Source organism: Bos taurus, chromosome 15 (assembly GCF_002263795.3).
Source record: "Bos taurus isolate L1 Dominette 01449 registration number 42190680 breed Hereford chromosome 15, ARS-UCD2.0, whole genome shotgun sequence".
Classification (NCBI taxonomy): domain Eukaryota; kingdom Metazoa; phylum Chordata; class Mammalia; order Artiodactyla; family Bovidae; genus Bos; species Bos taurus.
Window position 1 is genome coordinate 44,639,892 of NC_037342.1, and position 10,819 is coordinate 44,650,710.

General features: G+C 40.3%; 1 protein-coding gene across 1 annotated transcript; it reads left to right on the top strand.

The window, feature by feature from the left end:
• Positions 1-2,409: 2,409 nt before the first annotated feature.
• Positions 2,410-3,354, top strand: OR10A6 (olfactory receptor family 10 subfamily A member 6). Its single transcript, NM_001390346.1, has one exon. It carries the CDS (start codon positions 2,410-2,412, stop codon positions 3,352-3,354), a length of 945 nt encoding a protein of 314 aa, NP_001377275.1.
• The last annotated feature ends 7,465 nt before the right edge of the window (positions 3,355-10,819 follow it).

Consider the following 10,819-nt stretch of genomic DNA (forward strand, 5'->3'; position numbering starts at 1 on the left):
AAGTTCTCCAGGGATGAGTTCTCCAGGGCATATGATTCAATGCCATATAATGTTCTAGCATCAGTACACTGAATCACTGAGTTGTATTTATGAGGAAATGGGTTTTGACTAGACGTGAAACTTCTGACAATGTAGTGTGAATTTTAAATTGACAGATTCAATAGGTAAGAAAGTGAAAATTCTGCTGTGGGCTCATTAGTGGGTGTTCCATTTGTAGTTCGTCTTCCACTGATAGTTGGAGATGCTGTTGAAGTGATGTCTCAGTGCTCAGGAATCACTAGACACAGATGAAACGTTTGAGTCAGTAAACTGATGTTGATGCTGGTCAAGTTATTTTTCTCCCCACTTCAGAGAAAGGTTCAGGCAATAATTAGAAGTGTCAAGTACTTTGCATGCACTAAAATCAAATCTTAGAAGTTTGCAACTGGAAGGGAACTTGTTTAACAAGTCCAACACCTACTTTTTTCCATTGTAAGGATGAAACCTGAGGGAGTGATCTGCTCAAGTATTTTGCGTCAGTGAGTTATCAAGAGAGCATTATAGTCTTAGTTGAATATTGTGGAACATCTGTGGTCACTTGCTCTTTACCACTCACATTTTGTTCCATAACATGCTTAAAATCAGTCCTAAAAAGTTTTCATTTTATTTATATTATACTCTAAATTTTCTAATTTCAAAGTCCATCCACTTTTAAATATTGGCATTGAATACACATTATTCTTTCTTAGAAATTTATTTTAAATGTTTGATCTTGTGAGTATATTTTCTTAATTTTAGGTGGTTTTTATATTCTAAACATAATTATTATGGTTAATACAGACATTCAATTTTAATGATGATTTATTCAGAACAAATCAACTTGCCTTCTAATGTCTACTAATGTCCTACTGATCCTCACCCACGACATTAAATGTCTTCACCTTGCTGTTTCCTTCTGTTCTTCTGGGTTCCACATCATCTTCCTGATGATTTTCAAGTCACCACACAATGGCCAGTAGGCCTTCAATGGGATGCTAAGTTGTCATCAAAAACCTTTGATCTGAGCAGGTCATCTCTCCTCCTTTTGTTTTCTTTATCTCACCTAAGGTACTTCCCACTGATGACATTCTATGATTATATTTCTTTGTACTTTGTCCCAAATCAGAAGTAATCCATACCTCACTGGAATGTCTGAAGCATTTATCACCTCTGCTTCCTAAAAGTGTTGTGCACTTTCCTTTTAGACTCTCTTTTCCTTAAAGGTTTTTTGGATTTTCTTCATTTTTTATTCCTTTATTAATCCTAAGTTGATTTAACATTTATTATGGGCCAGAGGCTGTTATAGACATTGTGAGTATAGCAAAAAACAATAAAAATCTTTGACTCCTGGAGTTAATAGTTTAGTGAGGGAGTTAGAGTTCATATTTATATGTATAATCTAAATCAGTATATATATCTTTTCTGTAAGATGTTATGGAAAAGCCTGGATGAACTTTTTGACAATTGATGGTAATGGACAATGGACAAAGATAGAGCTAGGACTTAGAGAATACCGAGACAAGGATAGAATGTTATTTTGTGTAGTATTTCCAGCTTTTGTTGAGTTGTGGGATTAAATGTGTACCTGAGATTACTGAGCCTAGAAAATGGTAGGTATTCAACCGGTGTTTGTTGAATAATTAATGGTTAACTTCTTGGTGAGAGGGAGAGTAAAAGAGAAAAAATAGAGAGAAAAAACACATTTAAATCACAATTTTGGAATGATCAAAATTGGACTTTTCTTAAATCATCATGACAAAGATGAACCATAAAGAATTAACCCTGAATATTTTCTATGAAGGCCAATTGCAAGATAATTGACTATTATTTCACAGTCTATGAAAAAAATCAGTAAACTGAAGTCATTTCACATTATTTACAGACCACCTAAGATCTGAAACACAAGTCTCTTTTTGTTTTTCTGCAGAGTTTTCATATTTAACCAAATCACAAAAGGGATTTTGAACTAGACAAATAGTTATAATAAATAACAATTGACTGTGCTGTATCTTTGAATTATTAGACTAATAAAAAATTTCATGGGTATGTTTTCCAGTTGTTAACTTTTATACTTTATAAAACATTTGTTTTAAGAGTATTTTCATTTTCAAGCTACACAAGTTGGAAAAGAATTTTGATATTATTTTGTACTTTTCAGACAAGATTTCTGAGACAGACTTCTTCACTTCCTCTTTTTTTTTTGAAAAAGATTCATTAATTTGAATAATTGTCCACTCTCCAAAACTGCCAAACTGAATTTCTGTCAGAATGAGTTCCTCTTTTTATCTTCTCCTAAGAATATCTAGGGTTGAATGAAAACATAGCTATTGAATTGTGACTTCATAATTTATATACTATGCCCATAAATGCAAAATATGCTCCACTATTGAAATGAAAAGGCAAAATCAAAGCTCTGTGGTTGAGTTTATCCTCTTGGGCTTTTCTAACTTTCCTGAACTCCAAGGGCAGCTCTTTGGGATTTTCTTGATTATTTATCTGCTGACACTGATAGGAAATGTCGTCATTATAGTTGTCATCTGCCTGGAACAGAGCCTGCATGTTCCCATGTACCTGTTCCTCCAAAACCTGTCTGTGGTGGATGTTAGTATCAGTGCAGTCATTATGCCCGAAATGCTGGTGGTTCTCTCCAATGAAAAAACGTCAATTTCATTTGTGAGCTGCTTTGCACAGATGTATTTTATTCTTTTTTTTGGTGGGACTGAATGTTTTCTCCTAGGGGCAATGGCTTATGACCGATTTGCTGCAATCTGCTCTCCTCTGAGCTACCCAATGATTATGAACAAACGAGTTTGTATGAAATTAGTTACAGGCTCATGGACTTTGGGTTTCATGTTAGGTACTGTGCAAACAACATGGGTTTCTAGTTTTCCCTTTTGTGGCCCCAGTGAAATCAATCACATCTCTTGTGAAACTCCAGCAGTGCTAGAGCTGGCATGTGCAGACACATTTTTGTTTGAAATCTATGCCTTCACTGGCACCATTTTGATTATCATGGTTCCTTTCATGTTGATAATTCTGTCTTACATTCGAATTCTCTTTGCTATTCTGAAGATGCCATCAACCACTGGGAGGCAAAAGGCCTTTTCCACCTGTGCCTCCCATCTCACATCTGTCACCCTCTTCTATGGCACAGCCAGTATGACTTACTTACAACCTAAATCTGGCTACTCCCCAGAAGCCAAGAAGCTGATGTCCTTGTCTTACTCACTTTTAACACCTCTGCTGAATCCACTGATCTACAGTCTAAGGAACAGTGAGCTGAAAAGAGCTTTGATAAAATTATGGCGAAGAAAAGTGGATTTACATACATTCTGACTATGCTGAGAGGTCTATGTGATGTTACTGCTGGACTGAACTTTATTTAAATTTAATAAGTGGTAAAGACTGTTTGCATTTCTTGGTATGAATATGCTTAATTTTTGAGTTCTACAAATTTGATAAAATAGTAGAACATCTTTATATATTAATGGTTTTATTCTTTTTTCATAGATGCGTAATACTCCTTAATATTAGGTGTCACACAGTTTCTTCAAAAAATTGTTTATTGGTGGCCATATGGGTGTGTGTTAATTTTTTGTTCCTCTAGAGAATGCTAAATAAAGAAACTAGTTTTATGCTTTCACAAACATTGTTGCTTTAATTTCCGTAGTGTAGATTTCACAGTACGGTTTTCATAGAGTAAATAATCTGAGTTTGCAAACTTTCATGAATGTGACCAAACGTTTAAAAAATGATACTAACAATTTTGTATTGATTCTGAAAGCCCACTCTGCCCTACTGACTAGTTTCATCTCCAGGAAACCAACAAATAGAGAGAAGAGCTTTTTATTTTTTGAGTGAAAATATGTCCATACATGAGTTAAAAAAAACAGCTCTTTATTGAGAAAGACCACACTGGTTCTATTCAAGGACCTACAGACACTATAATCCAGAACTTTATTTCATTTGGTTATTTTAGAATATATTCTTCCAGTGCGTTACTATTTTTGAGAGTAATTTATCATATTTCATTTTCACTTATAAGCCATGGTCTGGAAATCTTGTCAAAATTTCTGTTATAGAGCAAAAATGCCCTCAACACTTCAACATTTGTCAAACAGTATATGATATTTTTTTCTTGTAGAATATAAACATGATAAATTGTGCCTGTTTTCTATTATCCATGAATCATATCAATCTATGTGTATCTTTTACACATAGAAAGAATAATTAGACACTGCAAAAATATACCATCTCATTCTTGTTTCCTATTTTAATGTTGCTAGAAGACAACAGATAGTGTCTGACATTGAATCTACACCAAAGGAGTACCACTGTTTGTTTCAGCTAAAGTGACATTAAAAAAAGAGGTTGGAGCACTTTATGAAACAATCACTGATTTTTGAAAGCATTTAAAAAATAATTTTATTTGTTTATTTCTGACTGCACTGGGTCTTTGTTGCTTTGTGTGGGCTTTCTCTAGTTGTGAAGAGTGGGAGCTACTCTCTAGTTGATATGCGTGGACTTCTCATTGTGGTGGCTTCTCTTGTTGCAGAGCACAGGCTCTGGGTGCTAGGGCTTCAGCAAGGTGCAGCACATGGGCTTGGCAGTTGTGGCTCACAGGCACTAGAGCACGGGCTTAGTAGTTGTGGCATGGGGGCTTAGTTGTCTGCAGCATGTAGAATCTTCTTGGATCGGGGTTGAACCCATGTGCCCTGCCTTGGCAGGCAGATTCTTCTACACTGCACCACCAGGGAAATCCAGTGAAACAACCATGGATTTTGATGGGAAAAAACTTTCCTTTATACTCATATATACCCCTGCCAAAAATGGGAGTAGAGCGCAACTTCAACTTTCAACAAAATAAAACAAAACAGAGAAACTTTATTAGCAGGTTGCTGAAATCTTGTGAATAATATATGAATGTTGTACAATAGTGTTCCTGGTAAGACATCAAAGAAACATCTACAAAAAACTTTAATTGAATCTCATCCCTTGATATCCTGAAATTTCTTTCTCATAACTCTTATAAGGACTAATTAAGTAAAACTTATCTAAAAACAGATAAGAAAATGAAGCTAAAAACAGAGTTTCCTGTTAACCATTCTTTAGTTCACTTGTTCATTTATTGATTATATAATAATCAATAAAACAACCAATTTCTCTTTTTAAATGCTTTAATTTTTGTCTTTTCACCAGTTTTATTGAGATATAATTGACAAAATTGTATGTATTTAAAGTGTACAAAATGATGATTTGACATATATATAGGTTGTGAAATGATGGCCACAATCAAGTTAATTAACACATCCATTACCTCACATAGTCACCTCTTTGGGAGTTTGAGAACACCTGAGATCTACTCTCTTAGTCAATTTCAAGTTGACCACAGTTATGTCAGGGGAGTGTGTAATTTTGACCACCGTTATGTCAGGGGAGTGTGTAATTTCCTCAGTTCTGTCTCATCACAACAAAAAGTTGAAGCAATGGACCAGTGTTTCAGCTCCGTGTGACAGCTCAGTTTTATTTAGAAAATAAAGGAAAATACATCCTTGAGGCATGAGGGCATACTGACCCAAAAGATGCAAAGAGAAGAGAGAAAGAGACCCCCAGCCCTTTGGCTCCTCTTCTTATATATTTTTTTTCTCCTCCCCCTGGGCCTGCCCTATGTAAATTGGGATAGCCAGGAAGTGCTGTTTGTTCTACCTGGGGGCCTCACTCCAGTCCTTGGATCTTCTTTTGTTCTATTTTTGCAGGCTTTTCCCTTCCTTATTTTTTAGCCACCACCATTCTGAACTCCTTTTTCCTATTCTAACTACTTAACACTCCCCCCTCAAGAGATGGGAGGCCCAATTCTTTGGAATAGGGGCGGCAAGGTCTTTCTGGCTTCTTCCTGCTGAACTGGGATGCCGAGGGGTATTGGGCCTCCCCCTCTTGCTAGTCTCAAGCCTCAGAGTCCTTATAGTGGTATCCATCTAAGGGTGAGTGGTATTTTCTGTGATTGGCTGTAGTTTTATATATCCTTGTTGAACTGACACTGCTTGTTGACTTGGGCAGACACAGAACAGGTTAGACAATTGATAATACATGGAGCAATCATGAGCAGCATCAATATAGGGATAACAAGGAATAGTAGGGGCATTAGCCAACTCCAAATTTCCATCACCAGGAGGATCCCCCAAAGAGGGATTGTAGCCACCCTGAGAACTCTCCAATTCGTTCTTTGAGATCCTGTAGGATCTGAATGTTTTTCTTGAGGACTGTGAGACTTTCTTTAGCTTAGCTGGAGATATTTACCTAGAAACAACACGTCTCATTCAAGATGGCTCAAGTCCCTCCTTGTTCAGGGATCAGAAGATCTATCTCCTGTCTGTTTTGGAGTGCAAGCCCTACCAAACTGTGTTGGCTCTTTAGAGCTGTCCTGAGAAATCTTATCCCCTAATTTTGGGCGTGTTCATTAGAATGGCACTCATTTGTACTTCTGAATAGGTATCTGAGATCTCCCAGGGACTTACAGGTGTATTGAGTGTCCTCTTCTGTTTTCTTCCACAGCTTGACTCATGAGTAGTGAATCCACAAGTCATTTCCTGGTACCTTGACTGCTATGGGGGTAGAAAGTATTACATGGTAGAAGCTCTTCCATGTGGGCTGAAGTTGAGCCTTTGGGGACCCATCTTTCCAGACTTTAATTAGGACTGAATCCCTGCAGCATATAGTGGTGACTCCTTGGTATCTTTTGGGTCCAAGTTGACACTCCACAAGTGTATATCTTATTGGAATTGCCCAGTGGCCATGGTGTAAGAGCAGAGGGTCTGAGCCTCTGGATCTAGGAAGAGGTCATTGACATAAACAAAAGGTCTCCCATATAACATCTCATAAAGACTAAGATCAACCTGTTCCTTAGGGGCAATACAGGTGTGGAGGAGAGCTATTGGTAAAGCCTCCTTCCATCTTATCACTGATTTTAAGAATTGGTTGGCTCTTTCTACTTTTCCTGAAGACTGAGGCCTCCAGGCACAATGGAGATAAGTAATGCCCAATGCTTTAGAGATCCCTTGTGTGACTTTAGAAGTAAATGATGTCCCATTGTCACTTAGCAATGACCTGGGCAGATCAAATCTCAGAATGATTTCATGGGGCAGTTTTCTTACCACCTCCTCAGCCTTCTCAGTCAAGGTAGGAAAGCCTTCAGTCCATCCTGTGAATGTATCTAGCATGACTAATAGGTATTTATACCCTTGAGAAACTGGCATCTGGGTGAAGTCCATCTGCCAATCCTGTTGGACAGGCTGGGCCAGCTGGGGTCTTCAAGCTCGTTGGGTATTGTTTAATTGGCAAGTGGGACAGGAGGAGACCACTTGCCTTATAGTCGTTTGGAGGCTTGTTCCTCTGAAGGATCTTTCTAGTAATCTTTGGAGGGCCTTTTCCCCTAATTGAGTGGTTGCATTTAAGGAGTTAACCAACTTCTATTGGAGGTTCCCAGGCAGAAAAAGGAATCTCTCCTTTTGGAACCACTCCATATGATCTTCTTGAAAGCCCTCACTTTTAGCTTTAAGAGTCTCACCTTCAGTATATGAAAGAGTTTCTGGCAAACTAGTCTGTGGAACTAAGGTGGCAACCCCTATTAAGTCATTGTTCTATAATGCTGATCTCTTAGCTGTCTAATCGGCTGCTTGGTTCCCTCGTACCACTTCCATGCTCCCTTTTTGGTGTCCTGCACACAGATCAGAAAATGATCCCTTTCCCAGATGTATTCAGGGTCATTATAATTCCAACTAGGATCTGAGGAGGGGACTGTAGTTTCCCCTACTGGGTATTTATCACTTGACATGTGAAGGCCCGTTGCATACCTTCAGGCTTCCTTTAAGACCCTAGTATGCTCAGAGTCAGATAAAGGTTGACTAAATATGACCTTGATGTCCTTTCATGTCAAGTCAAAGGCCAAGGTAATGTGTTGGAATGTATCTATATATTTGCCTGGGTGATCTGTATAGCTTCCCAGGTCTTGTTTGATCTATCTTAGTTCTAAGAGGGAGAAGGGCGTATAGACCTGGGTTGGTCCAAATTCTCCTCCAGTTTTGACTAAGGGACATACTTGAGTTGGCTTTTGTGGAGGGGGTGCTCCCTGATATGGGAGCATGTTTGGATACAAGGAAGGAGCACCAGGCAACTCAGGAGCTGTGGGACATAAGCCTTCATAGGGAGCAGGGGTTCCTTCTCTCGGTTGTCTGTGCCTAACACTATTTGCCTAGTAGGCTCACTTTTAGGGTGTACAACAATCCCATACTTAAGACAGAGTTCCTTCATATCTCTTAGTTGGAAGAAAATTTGGAATAGGGGATCTCTGTCCATTTCTCTTGTCTTTTTCAGAATAATTCTAGCTGCAGGATGGTATTGTAATTTAAACTCCCACCCTCAGGCCAGTGTTCCTTGTTCCCCAGAGGTTACCGTGGCCATGCAGTGGTGCAAAAGAATTTTAAGTGACTTCTTCTTAGAGTTAGAGGATCAAACAGCTTCCAGTTATCAAGGATGCATCCCTAGGGCATCTGTCGGGAAGTGGATTGATTATTTCCCATCTGAAAGACAGTCATGATAGGGAGGAAAAGAAAAAGCTAATAGGCCTCCTTCAATTTTGATGGGTGGACTTCGTTAGGGGTGAGTCTTTTTGAAATTTATCCTACCCAGTACTGTTGCAACCTGAGAGCCAGGCGTCCCCAGGTCAGGGTGCAGATCCCCAGGCAAGCTGAGGCATGACAGCCTCCTGGAGATCGAATCCCCAGGCAGGTTGAGGCATGTCGGCCTCCTGAGAATTGGGTCCCTGGGCAGGTTGAGGCATGTCGACCTCCTGAGACCCCTGGACTGGAGGATCCCTGAGCAGGTTGAGGCATGACAACCTTTTGAGGACCAGATCCCTAAGCAGGTTGACCTCCTGGGACCCCTAGACTGGAGTTGGGCATCCCCAAAGTCTCCAGCATGACCAGTGCTGGGTAGGATTAAGGGGTTGCAATTTTAACTTATTGCTTGTTTGTTCACTGCAGATGGGAATATCATGATGTAAAGAAATCCAAGCCTGTGCCCTGAGACTGGGAACCTGGTGAAGCAGCCATAAGCCTTATCCACTTACTGCTTTGAGAGAATGTATGCCACAGATTTCCTCCCCTAGTCCTCCATAAGAGCAGGTTAGGGTGTCTCCAATGGTAAACATTTCATTGTCATAGACCCACCTTAGATAATAACAGAAGTAATGACAAAGGAGTGGGTTATCTGGCCCTGTTAGGGGTATTAAGAGTATTTTAATAATAAGCGGAGTGGAGCAACATTGTCTCAAAGTGGGCAGGGTCCTGGTGGTAGGAGTTAGTAATTGGCTTAAAACAAATTGATAAGAGGCAACAGACCAGATGTTCCATAAAAGTGGAGTGGAGATTTGATCCGGGGGTATGTTTGTAACTTTAGGAGAAGGGTGGTAAGGGTTTGGGCCCAAATGGCCTGCAGGGCTAACTCCCAAAGTGGCAAACATTATCCCTGGGATCCCAATTGCCTTTGAAGGGATGCCAGCAGACGGACTTCTAGCAGGCATTGTGTGCCTGTCTCCCACCCTATCAGGTTCACTGAGAGATGCTGATGTTGCACATGTAGGAAACATGGAAGATGAAGGCCTGAATATCTAGAGGGATTGGATATTATACAGTATTTCCCTCCCAAGGGCCAGCTATTTTCTGGTTGTCCCTCCAGAAGATTGTAGAGGCAACATTGTGTGCCTGGACAGGGTTCAGGAAAAGAACATGAAACAGGAGGGAAGGGGGCAGGGCACAATTTTTGAAAGAATGAGATAGCACACGGGCATAACATAAACTGATCAAAATCAATTGGGTCCAAGATGACAAGTCAAATTCAAGTAAGCCTTAATCCTCAATCTATAAGCTAAATGAAACACTCAGAGGTGGCAGGACAGTTCCAAGGCACTGTCAAAAGATGGAGGAGTGGATGGTTCCCCAATTGTTGGGATGATCGTCCCACTCATTAGCATATGAATTCACCCAGCTCGCAAAACCTAGCCAGACTGAATTCCATGGCCTAAACCCTTGTCCTCTGCAATGGCCCGCGCCCTGCAGAGTGTGCTTTTCTCTGAATGTGAACAAATCCACCTCTTACCTATCGCTGTGTTTCTCACTGAATTTTTGCAGTGAGACATCAGAGCCTGAGCTTCATTAGGTCCTGAAGCCAGGCATCATGGGTTTTAGCTGGGCTCGAGTCCTAGGAAAGAGGAGCTGAAGGATGGGAGGAAAAAGCAGTGGGAAAAACATGCCAAGGAATACCCTTCGTAACCTGCTAGAAAATCTGCTAAATACCTGACCTGTGCTCACAGTTTTCATTGGCCTGATCCTTGGCGCAAAGAAGATTAAGGACAGAAGAAGCCCCACCGGCTTGGGTAACAGCTGGTGGGGCCCAGCAGATAATGGACCCTTTGGGACACATTGAGGAGTAGACCCTGCCAGAGTCCCTCAGTTGCACCCACTGCCACTTGCCTGTTTGCAGGGGGTTTGAGGAAATAAGAAATGAGAGATTGTAAAGGAATTAAGATTTTGTTATGCATATGTCCTTCCAGCCATAGGAGGGAGGCCCTCCTACCTTTAACCAGAGGTTTTCTGGAATCTGAGACAGAGCCGCATGAGCTTTCTGCTGAGTTTTTCACTGTCCCAGTTTCCAGCACGTTGGGCTTCTTGTTACTTCCCCTGTGCTGTGTTTTCTTCGTGTTCAGCTTCCACTGTGGGAGCTTTCACCAAATCGGGCTCCTGCTGTG